Source organism: Crotalus tigris, unplaced genomic scaffold, assembly GCF_016545835.1.
Source record: "Crotalus tigris isolate CLP2741 ecotype Arizona unplaced genomic scaffold, ASM1654583v1 scf7180000017546.9332058, whole genome shotgun sequence".
Lineage (NCBI taxonomy): Eukaryota > Metazoa > Chordata > Lepidosauria > Squamata > Viperidae > Crotalus > Crotalus tigris.
This window is the reverse complement of record NW_024096465.1, coordinates 4,881,146-4,905,109: the sequence shown is the minus strand read 5'-3', so window position 1 is coordinate 4,905,109 and position 23,964 is coordinate 4,881,146. Positions and strand designations below refer to the sequence as shown.

The following is a 23,964-nucleotide window of genomic DNA, read 5'->3' as shown; positions in this document are numbered from 1 at the left end:
AAAACTGAGTAAATCAAAATTGACTGAGTTTACAGAACACAGATGGATAAAATGAAATGTACTATATTATGGCTTGGTAAGATTGTCAACCTAGTTAATTGCTGCATAGATTTTTTTAGGGAAGTACAAATCATCTGAAGTAGGTACCTTTATAAAAGTATTAGAATGAGCAAAGAATTCCTCTTAAATGTATTAAAATGACCAGTGGAAGACTTGCACAGCTGTTTCAACAGTTGTTCCTTGTGGGAACCATCAGTAAAGCAAAGTGGCTATGCATGACAAGATGCAAAAAAGAGCCAGGTGTCAGCCTTCATAGCATTCTGAAAATTATATTGCTTTAAGGATGACACATTATTAGGTCAAACATTTCTACAAAATATCTCTTTTAAATGTTTTGTTTACTCACGTTGTTTTGAAATAATGCAGAATAGCACTTTTTAAAACATTTTCTTTCCATATAATCATTTCTGTATAATCTCAAAATACAGATAGATTATTAAAATCTAGAGAACCAGGGCAAATGTTCCACAGATTCTGCCAAGAACTCCTACATTGATTTTTATAGCCTTGATATTGGAGGTTTATTATAATTGTCCCTATAGCCATTTCACAACAATATACAAATGTAAAGTTTGATACAGGAAAGCAAAACGCAGTTTCATTTCATTTCTCAAATTCCTAGTCCCCCTGTCCCAATTAAAACCAAGACAATTGGCAAACTATTTCTGTATTATTTAGGCAAGTAGTGTTTTGACAATCTAACCAAATGTCCTCAAACAACTTTATACAGGAAAAATAAAATAAAACATCCTGTTAAGCTATTCACAAAAGTTTGCCAATGGCATTAAAATATTGAACAATCTTATCTACAGAAGTAAATATCAACAGCAAAACACTATTCGGATGATCTGCTTTTTCCTCCTCTTTTATGTATCAATTCCACAAGCCAGGGGAAAGAAGCTAAATATTCAAAAATAATGTAAAAAAAGGAAAAGCAGAAAGATAAATCTGAAGAAAATCAGTCCTATCCTCTTCAGAAGTAAAAAAAGAGAGAGGGGGGGGGAGGGAAGATAACAGCAGATTTTCTTACTAAAGTTAATTTTACCACAGCTTCAAAAGTTATCTGGAAATAAAAGCATCTTGTCTGGAGAGAAAGAAAAATAGCTGTATTTTTTTAAAAATAAAATTTTATAAATCAACCCCATCAAGTATAACACATAATATACGGTAAGTATTCTTCTATAAGCCTACCTTGAAGTACTTCTGACAAGTTATAACGGAAGTCCTTTGCCTTGGCTGCATGCATGGCAAAAATACAGATACCATTACTCACATTATCAGAACCCACAAAACTGTCCACCCTTTCAATCTTCAAATTCATCTTTTCTCTGCCCCCTTGGACTTAATATATTAGTAGTTATAAATACAATATATCTAACTCTATTTTCCTAATCTAATTGCTTGCATTTTAATATTTATTTTGTGCCTTCAAGTCAGTCTTATTTTCTGATGACTAAATAGACAGGTTGATGCCGTTTTCTTGATACCATTTTCAGAAGTATTTGTCACTGCCTTATTCCTAGGGCTCAGACAGAGTGAATAGCCCCAAATCACCCAGATGGCTTTGATGCCTAAATTAGAACTTTTGTTTTTCTCTTCTTAGTTCAACACTTTAATCTCTCCTCTAAATTGGCTTTCTTGCTTTGATTGTTTTTACTAAAAATGATAATAAAAATGAATAAGAATTTACTATTGCTAAAGTTTTGAACCAGATTTTAATATTAATAGGAGGAGCTAGAGAAACACCTGCAAGGCCACTGTGAATAGTATTCTAGGCATCAGTTGAATAAAGTTACGTAGATTTGCACTAAGTTGGAATCAAGCTGAGCAGGTCCTACAGAAATGACTGAAGTCCATCTTTGCTTAGTTAATCCAGACAATTTCAGACAGCTGATCCTAAGGAAATAGTCAGAATTTTTACTGCTCTCAGCTCTACCACCTATGTTCTGGATTCTGCCTTTCCTGGCTGTCTAAGGCCTTGGAGGAGATGACACATGACTGCGCCCAAGCAGTAGTTAATGCCACTTTGAGAAAGAAATGGTTCTATCCGGCTTGAAGAATGCAGTGATTTGCCCCTTTCTCAATAAGTTATTATGGACCCAACAACATTGGATAACTTACATAGATCCTTACCTTACATTTGTAGTGAAAGTAGTTCAGAGAACGAAAAGCATTGGTATTATTCTGGACTGGTTTAGGGAGTTAGAAATGAGGCACTATTTTGTAATGGTTATCCTCTTTCCTCCATAACCAGTCCCAGTCATTGTTGGTAGGGGAAAAGAAATCCCCTCTTACGTGAGAGGGAGGGCTGTTCTCTCACCCCTCTGTTTTAATACTGCACGAAGCTATGGTGAGATTATTTGGCAGCATGGGGTGAAGTATCATCAGCACACTGATGTTACTTAGTTGTTCATCTCTGACAGACTCAATGCCTAGAAGCGTAAGGCTTGGATGGGGAGGAACTAGCTATAATTGAATTCTAAAAAGATAAGTGGCTTTGTGTTTCTGTGTCCTCTGGAATTGGGAGAGCTGCTATCTTTAGGTCTTGATGGAACAGCAATTCCCTGCACAGAATTTGAGGGTCCTCTTGGATTCATGGCTCTTGATTGAAGAACAGCTGTCAGCCATGGTTCAAGGAGCTTTGCAAAAATTCATTTTATGTGCATATTGTATCTAGTGTCCCTACTGAGAGCCAGTTTGGTCTAGTGTCTAGAAAGCCAGAGGCAGTTCTTGCCCTGCCTTAGCCATACAAGCTAGTGGGGTGACCGTAGACCAGTCACTCTCTCTCAGCCTGCTTATTTCACAGGGTTATTATTGTGGAGAAAATAGAAGTCAAAAGTGTGTTAATATTTGCCACCATGAGTTATTTGTAAAAATAATAAAGTTTGGATTCAAATAAATAAACAAATATTGTGCTCATTCCTGGGCCAGAAGTCTCAGGTCACATTCACTTGTGCCTTACTCATGTCCTGCGTGGACTACTGCAATGCATGATACATGGAGCTATTCTTGAAGACCACCCAGAAACCTCAACTGGTCCAAAATGCAGCAGTAATTCTGGGCTGCCCAGAGTTTGCCAGTATTACACCACTATTTTATAAGCTGTCTGGGCTCCTTTTTCTTTCTAGATGTAATTCAAGTAGCTGTTCATTAACTTTAAAGCCTTGAATAGCACAGAGTCAGTTTATCTGAGCAAATTCCTCTTCCCGAGGATATCCTCCCAGATTGGATAGGTGGCTGTGCTCCAGGTCTATTAAATCTTGCCATCTAATGGCACTTAGGAAGCAAGCCTTTTTCCATAGTGGCACCTAGTCTTCATGTTGAGATACAGAGAGCCCCTATCCTCATGGCCTCTTTCAATGATAGGCCAGGAGTGTTATGGTTGCTGGTGGCATATAAGAATTTTTAATTTTGTTGTATTTTTATTATATGTATGTCTGCTGGCTGCTCTGGGACACCTAACATGGGAAACCATAAAATGTTTTACATAAATGAATAAATATAGCAAAGTAGGAAATTGAATCTTAAGATATTACTATGACTGAATTCTTACCTAGTACTTCCTCGTAATCAACAAGTTCAAACCAAACTACTGCAACTGATGTCCATACTCCCAGAAGCGCAATTACCATGAACCATGTAAAAAAAGAGCTCCCAGAAACTCCCTCTTTCTTGGCACTCTTGTTTCCACCATGTTTTGCTTCTGTAAGATATAAAAATGAAATATTATTGGACGTTAAAAACTTACTAAATAAAATGTACATAAAATGTAATGTTACTATTAAATACATGACATTATTTCTAAAGTTTGTTCACAGATTAAAAAAGGATAAATTAAGAGCAGACAATAAAATCCAAGTGGTGAGATGTGCATGGCAAGAGAAAGAGATGGAGTACTCCTCAGGAGTAGCGCTTACTGGTAGTCTTATTCTTCAGTTTCCTACCTCTTTGCCTGGTCATTCGAGCTTAGGTGGTCTTGATCCATCAGTTGCTGCAACTTAATTCCTAAGAAAGTAGAGAAGGTCCTTGGGATTGTAAGCCCAGCCACCTGTATTTTGAATCCATGTCCTTCCTTGTTGGTCAAGACCTCCCAGGAGTTGACATGTGATCTGATCCAAGTACTGAATACATCCTTGAGAAAGGGGATGATTTTATTAGATATAAAGGTGACGGGGTCTACTCCCTTTTCAAGAAACCATCACTCTAACAGAGCTGAATAATTTTCATTTAGTTTGCAACCTTCTCTTTTCAAGGTAATTAGGCTACAATCTCAAAGGACCATGAAGGCAATGGATTTTCTGTATCTCTTTAGGTCTGGCTTCTAACCAGGATATAAGGCTGAGATAGCATTGGCTGCACTTTGTGATGACATGGCAGGCTCAAGATAGGGAGAGTGCATTCCACTTCTGGCTCTTTTTCAGCAGTCTTTCATACCATTAATCACTGTACTATTTTTGAGTAGCTTAGGGGATTGGAAGCATGGTGTTCTAGTGATTCCTCTTTTTCCAGGGCCAATTGCAATCGATATTGATAAAGAAGAAATCTAGTTCTAACATCTGCTATTTGAGTTTTCTGAATTAAATTTGTTTTAATTTAATTACACAGAAAAGATCAACTTTTGCATTAATTTCGACATGCAAATTCACTTCTTTGCGACAAGATAAAATTCATTGGAATGTTTTCAGATCCACTTTTATTTATTGGAAACACAATATCAACATTTAAAATATATGAGAAATTAGCCATGGACCATGTCAATACAAAATTCTAAAAACCCACTTGTTTAAAAATTAATTGCTTCATTTATATTTATTTAACTTTAATGCTATACTTTAAATCTGAGAGGAAGTGATTTTTATTCATTGAGAATAATGTTACCAGCAATATAAACAAGAAAAATAAATAACAAATAAATATAAATTATTTTTTCTGCCTATTTTCTTTTCTATTTTCTTTCTACTTCCATTTGTTTCACCTACTGCTGAAAAATACCATTTGTTTGTTCTTTATAGCAAACACCATTAATGATATTTTCTTCCTATTAACTCATATAATGAATGTGCATACAAGACTTGCACCAACTAATTTAAATTTAAATTTAAATTATGCTTACTCCTAGTCTGGTTGGTGCATCGAGTTTCCTTTTTTTAGGTCACACACATATAATCCAGTATATAGTATTTCTAAACATATGTTTATACTTCTTATCTTTTCAATCAGTTTAAAATATACTAGAAAACTGCAGTTTTATAATGTCCCCTACCTTTATTATTCACAGTATCATAAAGTATTCAATATTATAAATGTTCATAGAAAACACTGAAGAGGAGAAAGAGAAAAGAGAGAGAGAGCTGGTGTACCTTGAATATAAATATCTAGGTAAAATATGATTGGGTTCATATAAATGAAAACATTTTCACATAATATTTTCTGAACTGAACTATTTAGTATTTCTAAAGATATCACAATTTTATATTTATTTTTAGAACAGTGAAACCATTGCTGCTATGGGCGTGCAAATCTCTTAAGCCTTCAAACATTTACTGGAAGACTAGTTTCTGTTTGGTCTTCTCTTAGAAATCACATGAAAATCTCATTTTTTACCCTGCCTTTCAAATTTATAAAATGATATTTAACAAATCCAGAAGTGTTCATTAAAAACTCCTTTACGATTTAAACTAATTTTTCAGAGCTAAATAAAAGTTACTATCTTTCACACAGATACTGCCAGTAATCAGAAAGTAGGTCAATTTCCAAAACTGGTATGCCTTTGCTGTCATCCACCACTTGTTTATAGCAGTATAATTATGCATTAGCATGTCAAGAAATATATTTTAATTGTTTTAATTGTATGATATTAATTCTGCTGTATTTTTACAATATTGTATTTTGCTATTAAACAATCTATGTTCAATCACATTTAAAGAATTCTAAAATCAAGTATCTTGTGTAATGGGACATACAATAAATGAGATAACATTTCAAATTTTTAAACTTATAAATTCCATTTAATTTTTAGCTAACAGTATTTTAAATTTTGTTGCTCAATAATCATAATACATTATACATACATAAGTCATAAATACATTCAATATTCTAAGCTATCAGAGACATACCTGAATATTCAGCCATGGTATCAGATCCTTTTTTCCATGAATAAAGTACACTTTAATATAAAACCAGTGTCCAAGATAGAAACAGCTAAATTCACTCTCATATAAGCCTTGCGATAGCAGCAAAGGAAGATCTTTATGACCAACTCAGCTAAACCCCGAAACTAGACCCGACTGCAAACTCTGCTCAAAAGCTATTTTTAGTGCAGCCATCACAAGCTAAATGCTTTTATGTACCCATATTGAAACCCAGTGCTGGCTGTAATCAAGTTTATCCTCTCCTACTAACAAAGCATCCTGGGTAATGGGTTTTTTCTGTTTCATTTAATTTCTAAACATCAGCATACCAGGAAAGAAAAATTGAAAAGATCTTTTTTTTTTTAAAAAAAAAAATGCATGCTTCAGCAACTAAAATCTAAGAACATTAAATCTTCTACACAAACTCAGACAAAAGTCCAGGAACAAAGTTTCTCTGTCCAATCTGGGCATCAGACAGTCATTCTTACCTGATGCTGTTATTCAGTCATCCCATGTCTTTGTTTTTAAGTAACTTGTTTTTAAACTTGCAAACAACTCACAGAACTTCATGTCTAATTATAAGATGATATTGTTCTTAATAAATAAAAGTTCCTTCAATAGCAGCAATGAACCATAACTGGTAATAAGTTAAAGCACAACCTTCATTACAAAAAATCTAAAAATATGTCCATAACATTTCACAATATGTTAAAATTTAGAGATTGCTTTGTTATCAATTTGTGAAGTAAGAAAGACAGAAAGCTAAAATACATGTTAGTTACTATATATAAACTAAACTTTGTGAGAAATGCAATAGAGATTGAGCCCACACTACAATATTAAGTAATCTTCAGGCTGCTCCTGTAAGAATCCTTTCCCCTTTCTTTCTAACACTCCCTCCTGTTTTTTCCCTAAAATAACATTAAGATTATTTCATAACTATGGAATCTGAATTGTTGAATTACAGCCCAAAAATGAAAGATTCAGCAATGGATGGCCTTTATACTGATCCCCAGAATATACTTTGGTTGATTCAATACTATTATCAACCTAAGTTAGTTCAAATAGTCCTCAACCTATGACAATTGAGCCCAAAATTTTTGTTGCTAAGCAAGATAGCTGTTATGTGAGTTTTGTTCAATTGTACAACTTTTCTTGCCACAGTTGTTAAGTGAATCCTGCTTTCCCGTTGACTGCTTGGCAGAAAGTCAAAACGAGATCATATGACCCCAGGACACAGCAATAGTCATAAATACATGCCAGTTGTCCAAATTTTGATCACGTGACCATGAGAATGCTGCAACAGTTGTAAGTGTGAAAAATTGTCATGTCACTTTTTCAGTGCCTCTGTAACTTTGAATAGTCACTAAATGAATAGTTGTAACTTGAGGACTACTTGTAACAATTCTTAATGTTACAACAAATAATAAAATGCTTATGCATTCGATACAAAATACTGAAGTCCTCAGACATCAACTGTATATTTAGCTATAAACCCAGGAACTTATTTCAGAATATAGTACTATAAGTCTATATTCTAGGGGATATTTTGGGCAAACTCTCAAAAACACAACGAAAATTCTAAAGTAACAGAGTACAGTATCATAAGAAAACATAGTTTAATAAAAGCATATGTATTTATTTATTTGTGAGACTTATATACCGCTTTAAGTGCAAGCACTCTCTAAGCGGTGTACACCAGTAAGCAATGTATATATATATTTACATTGCCCCCAACAATCTGGGTCCTCATTTTACCTACCTCGGAAGCTCTAAATAACTCAAATTTTATTTTTTTTATTTATATCACACCTTTATTATGTCCAAGTATCCAGCTTTTCCAGATTTCTTTTAAATAAGGGACTATTTTGCAATTTTTATATTATTTGCAAGCAAATATTACTTTGATGAAATGTTTCTTGTTTAGTGTCATGATGCTTTGATCTCCAAATAGCCTATTCCCTATTACTGCAAAGGAGAAATGTAATTTCTCCACTTAGTAGTATCATGATGATTTGCTGGCCAATTTGATAAACATAAAATCATCAGATAAATATTCCAACTTTAGGGATTTTTAAAATTTAAATTGATCTGTTTTTTTAAAGAAGCATTTATACTTCTAAATGCATAAAAGCAAAAGGAGATGTCAAATACATTTCCCAAAGTGTATGTTTGTGGAAGAACTAAGAAATATTGCTTGAATTTGAAACAGAATATAGGTGAAAGCATACTTTTCTCTACTTCAGAAGAATAGTTCCTGATTAAAATTGAAAGATTTTTGTTGCATTTTTGATAATCATCAACATGACAAGGAATATACAAACACAGACAGAAATCACTATTAAATACTAGTCTTTCAACTGTCCCAAAAATGCTTTTCCATGAGGCAACTGGACTTTCTTGTTTTTTCTTTGAAGATGTTTCGCTTCTCATCCAAGAAGCTTCTTCAGTTGTGAAGCTTCTGAAGCTTCTTGGATGGGAAGTGAAACATCTTCAAAGGAAAAACAAGAAAGTCCAGTTGCCTCATGGAAAAGTATCGTTGGGACAACTATGACCTGGATGACTGAGAATCTCCATAGGCATTTAGTCTTTCAGCTATTTTGTTCCATGTACATTACAGGTAGTCCTGCCTGATTTACTGATCACAGTAGTGACCTACAATTACATCACTAAGTGACATGGTCACATCAACGTCAGTTTCAATTAGGTCATTAAGCAAGTCAACACGGTTTAAGTGTGACATCAAGCAATTGTAACTTATGATTTACTGTTGACTTCCCTACTGACTTTGCTTGTTGGAAGCTGTGAACATTGTAAATTATGATCACATGACTATGGAAGAGTGAAACTGTTGTAAATGCAAACCAATTGTGAAGTATTTCAATCACAATCACATGACCACAGGGACGCTGCAATGCAACTTTGAGGACTAGTTGTCTCCTTTTTCAGCACTGTTGGAACTTTAAAGAGTCACTGAACAACTGATTAGTAACTAAGGACTTCCATTATTATTCCCTGTATATTGGTCACATTAGCCTTAATTTGCTGCTGTTTTTCTTGATCACTTCAGTAAAACAAACAGATTACAAATGAAAGAATGACTCAGTACCTCCAACTATGATTCTTTTCATTTTTTGCAACTTTTTATGTTACTAAACAAGAACAGTTAATAAGGGTAAGGGGCTGAGAAATTAATGAATTAAAACATTGTAAAATTAGTTTTATTACCATCAGTATTGATTTACATAAAATACATGATTTGGAATATAGAACAAGTTCAGGATCATCTGGTAAAATTAAAGTTAAAACAATAATTTCAGAAACAAAATATTGATATTGTAATGCAGTTAAGACTTTCCAGAAGATGAACAGAAGAAAAATAACTTTGAAAAATTAAAAATGAAGATAATGAGAATTTGAAAGATTAACAATGAAGGAAGATAATGCAAATGTGAAGAAGCTATGGCATTTTCAAAAATTTCCAGTTGCAGACCTTGTTAGGTTTTTTTTTAAAAAAAATCCAAAATCCTTAGTCAAGAGCCACATCAAGTTTTTGGAAAAGTAAAACACAGTTTTAAAACCCCAGTCTAAGAAAAATATTACAAAATGGGAACAAAAAAAGTATGTTTTTTTCTCTTTGTGTTTTTCTTCTGTATACTGTCTGGTTCTACAACATTGTTTATGATATGCAAATATTCAAACACTTTAATTTTGTGGTCACATCCCTGTTTATCTAAAGAATTTAGCATTTGCATTAATTAATTTTTTAAAAAAATGTTTGAAAAGATATAACATGGATTTTGTCTTTTTCATTGCAATCATTAGGTTATCTACCTTGAATTTGCATTATTCATAGTTATAATTCTATGGAAAACAGGAGTCAAATTTGCTGGAAATGAACAATGAAAATTGTTAAACATAACATTTTAGATGTATATTAATGAAATATTATAGTAAAGAATAAAAAGAATAATAATGCAAATTTATTGTTAACAAAGTCATAAAGTTATAGAAAGCAAAATAAAAAAGAATTCTAAATATTATTCCTAAAGGTAAGTTTATACTGATAACTTTATTGTCTCTCAATCTGCTTGTATCTGTTTGTGAACCACAAAAAGCTGATGCAACTTTACTTTTAAAAAAAATCCCCTACATGTTTTGTAATGCTGTGCACCCCAGATTCAGGCATTCCAACATCTCATCCTATTTTAACATTGCTATGATTACATTCATGTCATTGAATTTATCAAAATTTTGCACTAATAATGAACCTCTTCTTTTTTAAAACTTGTATTCTTTTTTTCTGACAGAATCTTCCTTTTCTCCATTTTGAACACATGAATATTAACAGGGTGTAAACCACAACAGCAACTACACAAGCAGAATCGTTAACAGAACCTTGCATTAACTGAATTTTGGTTTATACTAAACATGATCTGGTATCAATTTACAATATGGGCTAAGTATTGCATTATTTGAACTCACGATCTACCTGTAATTAACACGGCAAACCTATCCACTTAAATTCTTTCCTGTAACTAGTTGACATATTTTAAAAGTATATGCCCCAATATAGATGTTGAAGAATCCTAAAACAACATTTTTATTTAAAAAACCCTTTTAAAATATTGTTTAATAACCTTTAAATAGTAGCCATTTGATAAATAACTCCAATCTGAGTTGCTGGTATAATTTTAATACTAATTTGCTTCAATTTTATTTTTTTCCCCCCAATCCTCTGGGCTGAAAATTCTGTGATCAAAATCTTTGTTTGAGGAGTGGTAAAGAATGATCTACCTAAACAAGGCATTAGGTTACATTGTGTGGTAAAACCAACTTGGTGTAGTGGTTAAGGTGCAACCCTAGAAACCAGTAGACTGTGGGTCCTAGTCTCACCTTAGACATCAAAGCCAGGTGAGTAACTGTGGGCTAGTTACTTTCAGCCCAGCTCACTCACAGGGCTGTTGATGTGGGGAAATTAGGAGGAGGAGTATTATATATGTTTGCTGCCTTGAGTTCTTTATTAAAAAGTAATAAAGATGGGATACAAATAAAATTATATTTGAACAATTATCATAAAATGCAACACACTGTCTATGGTGTTCTCTGTATGAAAAGAGAATCTATGAGGTTCCTGTGATTTATGAACCATTTGGTATCCTGTTTTAATTGGACATTGGTCACAATTCAGATAACTGAGTGGAGGGTGGCTGTTAATCAATAGGAGAAGTAAGAAAAAGAAAGATTTATCTCAAATCTTAATAATTTATGCTTTAATTCTTGTTTGTATCATCTATGTGGCTGAATATTCCCAATAAATATTTATATCTCTATCACACTTGAAAAAATAAACAATATTAACAATGTTGTGACTTGTAAAATAGAAAAATAGTTAATTATATTTTATCACTATCACAATTTTAATTACTTTTCCACTATTGCAATTTCAAGGTAATAACCTAAATTCCAAATAGCTCTAGGATAGAAATCCTGCCAGGTCACTTATTTCCAAATACATGTTTAAGAGAGAGAAAATGTTTCACAAGCAGCTTTTGGCTTTGACTTTTGCCCAACATAAAGTCTGTCCAACCAGATTAAAGTGCCTAATATATCATAGTGACCTATTAATATGATAAGAAAAAAGCTTCTGCATATACTGAAGATGCAACATGCTTCATGAATGGATATCACTAAAGCATTCCCCCATCACCTAAATGAAGAAATTGTAAACCTTACTAGAGTGAAGTTCCTATGAGGAACACACATTTAAGATTTTTTTTAATATGGAGAAAATATACAAATAAGGCCTCTGTTATGATAGTTTCAGACTTTAAATATGAATTTAATCAGCACATCACAGAATTATTACTATAATGAATACTTTTTAGAGCAAAACTATATTGTTAGATTTTTTTTGTATTCAGAGAAAATGACCATTTTACAATCACACCACTCTTTAGTAGTTTTTAAATTAGAAGCTAGAAGCATTTTAAAAATTAATTAGATGCTTAACAATCCAAGCAATATAAATGAACAAGTTCATAATACAACTATTATAAGTTAGCTTTAAAATGAAGAGACCACACAATAATTCTGTTATTCTCTTCAGGCTGAAAAATCAAATATAATTTGCTATCATGAGTTTAGAACAAAGCTGATTGGAAATCTAAAAATGTAATAATAAAATAGTAGACTCAATAACATTTAAACAATGTCACTTGAAGTTAAAATTAGCAAAGATAAGATTTACACATGAAGCTCTTAAGAGCTGCTGTCAATAGATAAATCAATTTATTTATTTATTTATGAGACTTATATACCGCTTTAAGTGCAAGCACTAAGCGGTGTACACCAGTAAGCAATGAATATATATTTACATTGCCCCCAACAATCTGGGTCCTCATTTTACCTACCCCGGAAGGATGGAAGGCTGAGTCAACATTGAGCCGGTGAGATTTGAACCGCTGACCTGCTGAACACAGTCAGCTAAAGTGGCCTGCAGTACTGCACTCTAACTGCTGTGCCACCTCGGCTCTTCAATGATCTGATTTGACATAACACAGCTCTCTTAATAAAATTATTCAACTTTTCCATAGCTAAAACTTAAAATTTCAATACTGACATTTGTGGATCTGAAGGATTTTCCAGCCCTAGGTTTTTTTAAAAAAAAAAATAAAAATAAATAAAATTAAAAGCTTTTCATGCAACAAGTCAGTCTACAAATGTGGTTATAAAATAAAGTGCTCATACTCCATTCTTATCACACTTTACCAGTTTATAATGTTCATCGGGAAACAATCACCTTGATGTAAGGAAAACTTCAATGAATAAAAAACCTACAATGAAGAATCCAACAAACCATGTTTAAGATGCAGCAGTATTTATAATTCTAATATTTAAAAATAAGAATATGCAAGTATTTCTTAGAACTGTCTCTAAAGGAAAAGTCAAAGAGCCATTTCAATTACATACTGGGGGGCTTCTTTCTTCTGTCATATACTGCATTTCTATTTTTATGTCTTTTACATCTTTATTCTTTACATATTGTAAGAAATCTGGATTTTAAGAATTCCAAAGAAATGTTGCTTTGATTACACCCCTTGTGAATTTATAACTATAGCTCCATTCAACTGTTCTTAGAAGGCATCTATAATCATCTATATCTGATTTATCATTTGGCTTATATTTTCAAAACTGTGTTTGAAAATATACCTAAACCATTATTAATTGAATTGAAGTTTTATACATACATACATACATTCATACATACATACACACACACACACACACACACACACACATGTAGGCCTGCACTGGTACCTTTAAAAGCAGGATACAAAGCTATATAAAGTCAAGTAATACAACTATGAGAACCGGGAAAATTTAAAAAGTAAATATAGTATATTTGTTGTAACGTAAAGGCAGTCTATTTGAAACTCAGTCTTACAATCAAAACCAAAAACTCTTTTATCTAATTTTGAGTAATTGTAGATAAGACTGTCACTGACAAGTGTAACCTTCTGCCTCCAGATCTCTTGAATTTACTTTGCATTTTACATTTTCCTTGACAAAATTCTAATATGGCTAATAAGTTAGTCAGGGGTGTGGCGGTCCGCAAGACTGCAACCAGTCGCTACGGTGCAGGACCGGAAGTCCCCCTTTTTAAATTTCTTTACTCCCACAATTCTGTTATTTTGTCTTATGTCTTTTCCTGGTTTAATATTTTTTATAACTTTAGAAGCTTCCCTCACTGTTATAGGTCCATTAATAGGCTTCATTTCTATGTAATCCTTAGTAGATTTTGTTTTTTAAAATATTCATCTATTATTTCAAATGAATATTATTCCCTTTAGTTAATTAAAATATTAGTGAAATGCTATTATCCATTAATACAGTATCTACCTCTTGAAATTTCAATATCATTTTTTATTTTTATTTTTTTTAATTTACATGCTAGTCATTTCTTTGGTTTATTTGTAAATTTACTTTTTTAGCTTTTCTTTTCTTCCTTTCTCTTTCTGCTAGTATCAATAGCCATTGCTGTTTAGGTTTAATTTGGTGAGAAACACATCCTCTCTGAAGATTTAATTCTTTTCATTTCATCTCAATCCAAAATATTACATGAGATTTTCTCATGTTTCTTTTTTAATTCAATATTCAATAGTATGTTGATAAAAAACTTCTGATAAAAGCTTTACTTGTGTCCCATACCTGTGCCTTATTTTCATTTTCATTGTTTTGTTAATTTCTTTTTACAACCCTCCAACTATTGCTACTTTCTCTAATAGCATTTCATTTAATCATTATCTAAAAGAACTAGTTTTCTTTTTATAAACCAACTTCACAGGACTATGATTAGAAAAAATCTTTGGTAAAATCTCTCTAGTAGCCAGGTTTTCATAAATGATTCAACAAAAAATCATGTACGTTAGATTGTAATCCAGAAATCCTCAGAAATTTTACTTATTGTTCAGGTAACTATCTCCTCTCATTTTATAATGTAAAAATATATAATTCTCATAATTTCACTTTTAAAAATATCACCCTCTCATTTTGTGTTTTCCATAATTATTTTTAATTATGAGTTATACACCATTCAGAATCACTTTCTTGTGAAATGGGTAGCCATATAGATATGAAAAATAAATGAGTAAAGCCACACTGAAAACTATATTTTAACACAAATCAAAAATATAACATTCCACCAAACAATATATTACAAATTCTCAGAGGGAACTGTATATACTAATTACTTTAACACAGTATGACACTAATTTAGATTATCTTATATAAGGCTAGCAAAATTAATTTGATTTTACTTGCATCACATAAATTGTTTAGCCAATAATTTACCGTGAATCAATGAAAAGTAAAAGACTTGCTCCACATTGGGGCTGATGTTACTAAGTTTCACCTAGGGCAATGCATTTATGAAGTTGGGAGTAGAAGGTAAAAAGATATAAAAGAACAAATGTTTTGTGCTATTTAAAATTCTATTATTCTAATTTCATAATAGTTTTAAATTGTTTTAAATTTGTTTTATTTGTCTTAGTTCGTCCAGGTACAAAAAATATAACAAGCCTTGATTGAAAAATGGAAACAAAGTTTCTGAACACCTCATGCACATTGTTCAAAAAAACTAGAAAGTCAGGAAGGCTGCTAAGATAATTTTAACAGTATTAAACTATATTTTAAAGATACAACTGAAGCAACCCAGTAACTTACATTTTGAGCATAATGCAGAGTATTCTTTTGAAGGGCAAAAATACCTCATTTAAAGCTCCGTTGGTCTCAGCTATAATTTGAATAAAATACTATGCTGGTTTAAAGAAGCCACTGATGGCTCAGTAAAAAAAAAAGTATGGTGGGAAAGAAAAAGTTGATACATAACAGTAGTATACAATACTTAATATTCATTATTGGATTAACTTCCATCAAATATGTAAAACAGCTCTTCCAGACCACATTAAAGGTTAAGGTAATCAGCTTAATTCCTGTGGTTTTCTTGCAAACAATATAGAAGGTTATCACTAAATCTTTGGGAATGTTTTTCAACCTTTCCCTCCTGTTTATAGCCCCAGATTTCCCTTTTTTTCTCCATGCAAATCCTAAACAGGTCCAGCCTGGCTTGGTTTCCAACCACAGACAAGATCAGCCAGTAGAACTGCCATAGCATGTTTTTAATCTTTAAATGTGAATATCAGTGTACTATTGCAACAGAAATCTACACAAATCTGTTTGAAAATAAGTTTCCTTATGTGCATTTAAAAGATTTGATGACCAGATAAACTCATCATTGCACAACATTCCCTTGAAACCTCCCAACACAGGTGTGACCTGAGTACATCCTGAAGGAAGAAATGACGTGAAGCTCCTCCTAGTGTTGTCTCTCTTTTGTGTGTATTTAGGGAGGAGGTCAGAATAGAAGGGTAGGGAGCCCTTTGAAAATCTGTAGCTAAAACACTGCAGGAAATGAAATCCTAGAGCCCATTCTACTTTCTTTCTGTAATTCTAGTTCCTGTCCCACTCCAGAACTGAGAACACCATTTCCCCCTTGGGCAGAGAAGCAAATTCAGCCCATTTGGGGAGAGGAGGGTGAAAAGGAACCCCAAAGCGCCAATTTCGAAATCGTGACGCGAGCAAAAGCCCGACCTTCTGCGGCTTCCTAAAGTGGCGATCAGATGGGAACCTCAAGCAGCCTCGGCTCGGGGAACCCATCACGTTTCCAGCAGCAGAAAGAAGAAAGATGAGAGACGCTTCTCTTAGCCCCCCTTACCCCCACCTCCATCCCCACCCGCGTCCGATCCAGCTGCTCTTGAGGCCCAGCGAACCGGCAGTTACTGACCTCTCCGGGCTCCGGGGCCGGGACTGCCGCTTTTAGGGCTCCTACGTGGAGCCATGTCTCCTCCTGTCAGGTAATGCTGTGTGGGAGCGCAGGAGCCAAGAGCTGGGCGGGGCCGACACGAGGGTGAGGATGACAATACTAACCTGAAGCAGCTCCGCCCCGCGGGTTAGACTGACCCGGCGGCCACGTGAATCAAGCCCTCTGACGACACGAGATTGGCAGCCAGGTTCGACCAATCGCGAGACAGAGATGGAAAAGCCGATCAAAACCTTATTGGTGAATGGAAGAAACGTCGAGGACGTTGAAGTTCGGCTGGGCGTTGTCGATAGCCGCCGGGAACGCTAATCGCCTGGAACGTGGCACTGGGGAAAGTGGGGTGCAGGGTGAAAGTGGAGTGGGGGGAGCCTGGCCTTAGGACGATTGTCACGAAGTTGCGGTTCTTTGGGCGATCCGTGCTTGATGCATAGAGAAGGAAAACAGATGCTATTGCTGTAGCATCCTATTTTATATCTTTTCAGTCGCACTTTTATTTAATCGATTCCAAATCTTTGCGTGCAGCCTACTCGGAGAGCTCTTGCGAAGACCCAGGGACAACAAAAGTAAAAAATATCTGAAAGTGAAAAACTGCGATTAACAAAACCTAGGTGGTAACATCATATAATAAATACTTGGCGGAAGAGAGGAGTTTTGCGGATTTTCCTAATGCTCGGTACATTTTGTCAGATTCAAAACCTGAGGCGCTGTGGTCTGTAGCTGGAAACGGAATAGAAGGGCTTGTCTCCCATCTCATAAAATATGTCTCTTAAAAGGAGATGGAGAATTTTGAAAAGAGCTTCCCTCTTCCTTTTAACTGTAATAATACATTAAGGTATCCAATGCGGATTATTTAGTGTCATTCTTAGTTTACTTTGCATCAGTTGTAGCTTTCAGACTTTTCAAGACAAGACTGCAGAATTTTACCTTCTGTCTCGGTCTGTAAACCAGAAAACGCAATTTCAGATTAACTTTCTCCTTCCTGACTTGAACAACATAGGAAAACGAGATTGAGATGAGCCATCTTCCACAAGCTTGGGTAAAGAAAATATACCTTGTTATTTGACTTAAGGTCTCAGCTGAAAGATGTACACATTAGCCTTAGTGTGCTGTCCAATACTGTATGAGTTAATTAGCAATTACTGTAAGGTACCTTGTCTTTACCTAAAGTTAGTTGGAAGATTGCTTGTAATATGATGTAACTATGACAATATAAATGTGTATTCAAACATATCCTCTTGCTTCACTCAGATGCAGATTCATGAATATGAGGGAAACCTTGAGATACGAGGATGATAGGACATGGTTTTACACATGTGGATTTGGGACCAAACTAGTAGTAATCAGTACTATGCAGGGGGCAAAAGAGAATGTAACCATTACCCTTGAGTCCTATCCCTTCTATTTCTCCTAAGATTGCTATTTGCCCAATGTAAAAAAAGCTGCCCCTACTGCTATTCACAGCTGTACCCCCTAGATTATTTTGGCCACCTTCAACAAATTCTCATGCTGTTGCCACCTGCCACCATCTATTTATGAAATGTTTTGTGCATGTCTGGGATAGGATAACTAATATTCTACAACATGAAAATCAAATTCAAAATGATTGTGTTTGACAGAAGCAATGGACAATATAATGTTTAATAAAGATTAAGGCAAGATTTTCATTTAGGAAATGCATCAAATAAATAGATTTAGAGCAGGAGATAACTAGTATAGCAAAAGTACTTTTGTAAAAGATTTTATATTAATTTATATTATTATATAAATTAATATATTATTAGAAACTGGATATGAATCAGCAGTGTGGCTACAAAAAACACAGAGATAGTTTGAATATTGATCAAGTTGCTGGGCTAAAAATCAGAAAAAAAATAGTCTTTTCTTAGACGTGAAAGAGTCTAAGAAAGCAGTAGGAACATTAGATATGTATGCTTGCCTTGACAAGAGACTGATAACAATTTAATATGATAATATTAGTCCGAATGAAGAGACATGTGATTTCCAAACAGAGGAATCGCTGTTCTTCTTTATTTGGCATTGGCCACACATCTTTAATATTGAGTCCAGAGTTCAAGAATTCAGTAATCTGGAAAAAGTTTGAAGAAGGGTAATGACAGTGCTTTACGAATTTAAAGGAACTAGGAATGTTTAGCTTATGTTGAATGCTTAGTGCTCTCTGAGCTTGGTTGTTTTTCTGCAGACATTATATTACCTGACTGTACATCTTCAGTTCTCTTGTTTAGCTTAGCCTATAAAGATCTGGCTGACTGTGCACTAAGCTTAATAAATGAATATGCTCAAAATGTCTCAGTTTCATTAACTTAATTGAACATTTGCCATGTTAAGTATAATCTTTCATGTCATAAGCAGTCTTTCAAAACATAAAGTGATTTTTTTTTCTTCCCCTCCTTAATCTCCCTACTCCAAGTAAGAAAGAACTGGTAGAGGAACATGTAAGAACTACTTGTAAGAAGATCAAATACAATACTTCAAAACCAGTATCAAGATACACTTTACAATTCTGTAAAAAAAAATAGGGTGAAAAAAGACTTTACCAAGGAAGCACTGAAAGTCAGGATATTTGAATTTAAATTAAAGCGTTTTTTAATCTCGGGAACAGACATTCAGTTAAAATGATTATTTGTAAATCAAAGTTTTTCAGGTAATAGTTCTGTGGATTAAATTGATGCTTATAAGCAAACAGAGGAAAAAGGATTACAAAAATAATAAGCACATAAACAGTGTGAAAATTGATCCATTTCAATTAATTGTTGATTACAGGGGGAATATTCTATGATGCAAAAGTATGTCATATTTGTTCAAAATCTACTTTCCAGGTTGAAGAAATAGCTAGCATTGCCTAAATCAAGCTACAGAAAGCAAACCAGCTATTGTTCAATGGAATTTGTCCTGTGCTTTTAATACTGTTGAAACCAGAACAAAAATTGCAAAGTATTCAGATTTCTCTGTAATGTTAAGGAAAATTCCATCCACATTTTAGTAGATAATTAACTTCTATCCCTGAAGTGAATGCTCTTGTGTAAGCCAGGTTTTCTTATATTCTTACCTTGTTTTGCTGTGGGTGAACTTAAATAACTATGCAATCTTACAGTAATTTAAAAGACAGCACTTTCTTTAATGTAAAAAACATTGTATAGTTTAAATGTTTATTCTTCATAAGGCTATTATAATTTTATTCACAAATCATATATACTTTAACGTTAAAGATAATTATAGTATATATAAGGAATCGGTGAGGAAGTTAGATAATTTAGATGTTATCAAAGACTCTTCAGTGATTTAATGGCAGTTGAGGTTATTTTGTTTTTTTTTCTCTCACACCTACAACCTTTGTACTTTGTCAATATCTGGTTAATCTGAAAACAGGATTGGCAACTGCATCTGCCCAAGACTTTCTTCTTTAACCTTATTCTTTATTTGGTAACAAGATTTGAGCTAGATAATCGAGATTCAAATGGTTTGAACAGCCATAAGCTTTATATTTCAAGGACTGCTTTCAAGGGTTGGCCTAAAGCCATCAGTCAACTCTAAGCGGAGCACAAAGTGAATTGTTTATGCAAATTTTGATCTAATCTGTGAGCATGTATTTTAAATGAAAATATTATTAATTTTCATGAAATTGCATTTCAGAGTAGGATGATGCAGGTTACCAGTGAATGCATCATTACTACTTATTTGTTAGAATATTATGCAGATTTATGAGAGATAATTAAATTGCAGAAATAAATTCTCTCCGTACCATTTTCTCCTTCTGAAAAAAAAAATGCTTTAGTGAACATACATTAGACTTGTATACAGAATTCCCTCCATGCAGATTTTATGACAGATTATGTGCAGGAATGTCATACAATGCCTTGCAGGAATGCCCCTCATGATTGACTGCACAGCACACCAGCATTATATGAGTTCAGAAAAAATACCTGTGACTATTTACAATGAGTTAAGCAGAAGTTTTAATCATTAAGAATATTAACATCTAGATATGCAATTCAGTCTAAAGGTTAACTACTCCAAAATACAACTCAGAACTGCAATGAAACTACATGTAAGTTACTGTGATAGAGTTCAGAAAAGTATCTATGCATTGGTAGAAATGTATTGTTAAGCCAGGCCAATCTTAGCCAGTTAGTAAAATGCACATGGGTGTGACTAACTGAACAGAATTAACAGTCAAATAAAAATTTAAAGGAGTGTAAGAATGCAATTCTGATTATAGTACTTGGTCCCAGATATAGATTATTCTTCATCTTCCTGGCCCCTACTCTAATTAAAACTTTGGGAGTACCCAAGTAGACCCTGGTTGTAGATGAAAACTACACTTCAGCAAAATTGGGTAGGCCACCTTGATTTAGATTAGAAGTGTTTTGGACAGAGCATCTTGGTGAATTATGAGATAAAAGGTAATGCTGCAAAGTGAAGAATAGCTAGAGATCATTGAATTATATCCCTGATGATACTTAAATATGTCATGGTAATGAACTGTTTTATTTCTTGATAAATATCATTCTTTTTTAGAGGAAAAGTGTTTGTGTATTTGAAAGCTCTTGATGCTACTTAATGCTACTTAATCTACCTATTTGGTAGATTTACACTTAGATGATAATAGTGAAATCACTCAACTAATTTTTTTTCTAGGTTCATATGACTTGATATGAATCAAGTAATATGGCTTGATTACACAAAACATTGAGCTAAAATATATATTGTATGAACACAACCTTCTTTAGGAAATATGACATTGGAACAGGCTGGCATTTGTCTGAGAAACAAAAACTGCAATATTGACTCATGTCAAAACACTATTAGTAATGTTTCATTGGGCTAAAGCTGTTTAGTCATTTGTCCATTACTTTGGGGTGATTTTTATATTTTATCTGTGTGATTGGTTGGTTATTTGTTTTGTTTTTAAAAAATCCAGGGATATTATCTTAATTTGAGAAAAAAATATATCTTAATCATTCTCTTATCACAAATATTCTAATTAGAAATTCCTTCCAAACTACTACTCCCTCTCCTCTGGAAAGTGTTAATAGTACTCATTTCTCCTTGGCTAACTTCCCTGTGCAAATGTTACTTGGCTTGCAAAAGGAAAAGGAAAGAGACAAATCCCAGTGATAAATGAGCATGAGTCAACACATAAAGATTGGTTATAGCCCATGGTCATATATTTGTTATTTCAACATTGCGTGCAAGTTCAGCTTCTGATGATTTCATATTATTTTCTTGGCAATAGGATAGAAGCAGTTGGTTACTGTGTTCTTCTAATATTTTTATTTCTCAAGCTAACTGTAGGCCTGAGATTTTCTTGAGGTGTAACATCCAAGTTCTAAGCAGATCCAAATCAAGCAGATCCTAAGATTCTGAAGATCAGCCATAACCAGCTAAGCTTTGTTAAAAATGTTTCCACCTTTTTGTTTATTAACTCCACTGTGACATAGGTTAGATACTATACTAATTAACCATAGTGATGATTGCTAAACAAACCCTAATATCTATTATGGGATAAATAATGCAATTTGTATACTATGAAAGTGAGGAACATATATAGACGGTTACTATTTAAATTTCATTGAACTCAGATTATAATTGGTTTTATAAGAATTATATCGAAACTTGTTATGAAAGATTTATAGTATAGTATGCAGTTCCTGTCTGTCAGGTGACAACTGTCAAAGTTCTTATTCGGTGTCTGGAGGCTGTTAGGGCCTGAAGAGGGAGAATAGGCTGCAGTTCAATCTTGGCAAGACTCAGAGGTTTTGAGCCCCCTAGATCTGGTGCATTTTCGTCTTAACTCTTGATGGGGGTTAGGACTCCCTCAGACAAAATTGGTGCACAATTTGGAGCTCCCCTATACTGATAATGCTGCTCAAAGAGCAAGTGACAGTCATGTGGATTCATCTTGAGCACCAGTTATGCCATTCCTGGACTGGAAGGCTCTGCTGTCATTCACTCACATCTTAGTCAGTTCCTGTTGGATTACTGCAATGTGGTCTATGTGGTTCTTCCCTTTAAGAACACTTAGAATAGCGATAAACAACATCTACATATCATTCAAAAGAGACAATTAAAAAGCCAAAACAGAAACAAAAAGACCACAACACCTCATCACCAGCAGTCAACACTCAGATGATCAGGAATTAATACCAAGAATAACACTAGATAACAATCAAGAAGTAAATAATACTTCCTTAAATACCTTAAATTACTTAAATACCAACTCTGATAAACAGTAAAAAATACCCTAATCAAGGAACTACTATAAACAATCCCATCAATACTGATAGGGTAAGCTATATAAAATGAGAGCAATCCCTGCTCCCTTCTACCACTGATGATGTTATCTAGTTTGGTAATGAAACATCTGCAAGAAAACAAACAACGTCAAAGAGCACCAAGGAAATCACAGTTCAAAATACGATTCTTCATTGGTTAACTCTGATCAAAATTGATAAGATATCTTCATTTATTGTTGTTTATAGGAATTTCTGAATCTTGTTGAGTGCAAAGAGCAACTTCAAGAAGAATTTGCCATTGTAATTTTAATTTTCCATTTTAGGAAAAAAATGTAGACTGATAAATTTGGCTCTATATAGTAACTGCTCAGCAGAGGTCAGCATTGTTGCATGACAGAAAGAGATTGCTTGTTTTAGTTCTGGAACTGAAACTAGATTTTCTCTTTGAAAAAGAATGAAAGGGAAGTTTACTCTGAGCTATAGATCTCAATATTTCATTAAGCATTGTATTTTTTTAGTTTTAGAATAACAATTTTGAGCAACTGAAATCTAAGACAGTTAGGTCTTGTTTCTAGGTCCCCTTTTGAATTTTTAATTATACATTTAGTTCATCCTACAAATGCCAGAAAACATCTACAACATATACATTATAGGAGTGAAATGCTTCAAATTGTTTTAAAATATAAAAACAGTTTCATGCATTATGTTAAATCATAATGTAAATGAACTTAACATATTGTATTACCTGAATGAGGTCGTAGGAGAGCTTTTGCACAGCTCTGGTGTGTGCACCAGCTGTGACCTTTCCTGGATCATGACTCCCTGTGCTCAGTTACTCAGGCCCTGGTCATTTCTCATCTGGACTATTGCTTTACATGGGACTACCCTTGAAAACCATTCAGAAGCTAGCATATGGACAGTGCTGGAAAAATGAGAATATACCATCAGAGGAAGAAGTAATAAGAAAAATCCTGGACTGTGCTGAGATGGACAAATTAACAAAAGAGATAAAAGAAAAGGAAGACACAGAGTATTATATAACATGGAACAAGTTGTATGTCTAGTTGGAGACTAGAAATAATAGAGGACAATAAATATGGAAAGGTCAAAAGTGAAAATATGTGTATAATAATGTATA

General features: G+C 33.7%; 1 protein-coding gene across 3 annotated transcripts in view; it reads right to left on the bottom strand.

Annotated features, from left to right (window-relative positions):
• ASPH (aspartate beta-hydroxylase) overlaps nt 1–16,722 on the bottom strand; it is a 101,904-nt gene extending 85,182 nt beyond the window's left edge. The window contains exons 1-3 of one of the 3 annotated variants that reach the window (XM_039335720.1): nt 16,537–16,722; nt 3,614–3,763; nt 1,252–1,296 (exon numbers count right to left, since the gene is read on the bottom strand). In XM_039335720.1, coding sequence (XP_039191654.1) covers nt 1,252–1,296; nt 3,614–3,763; nt 16,537–16,591 — 250 coding nt within the window. In that variant the 5' untranslated portion in view covers nt 16,592–16,722. Of the gene's footprint in view, nt 1–1,251; nt 1,297–3,613; nt 3,764–6,176; nt 6,423–16,536 lie in introns of those variants that run through there. The other 2 variants (XM_039335724.1, XM_039335733.1) reach the window with 2 other exon arrangements.
• Nucleotides 16,723–23,964: the final 7,242 nt, after the last annotated feature.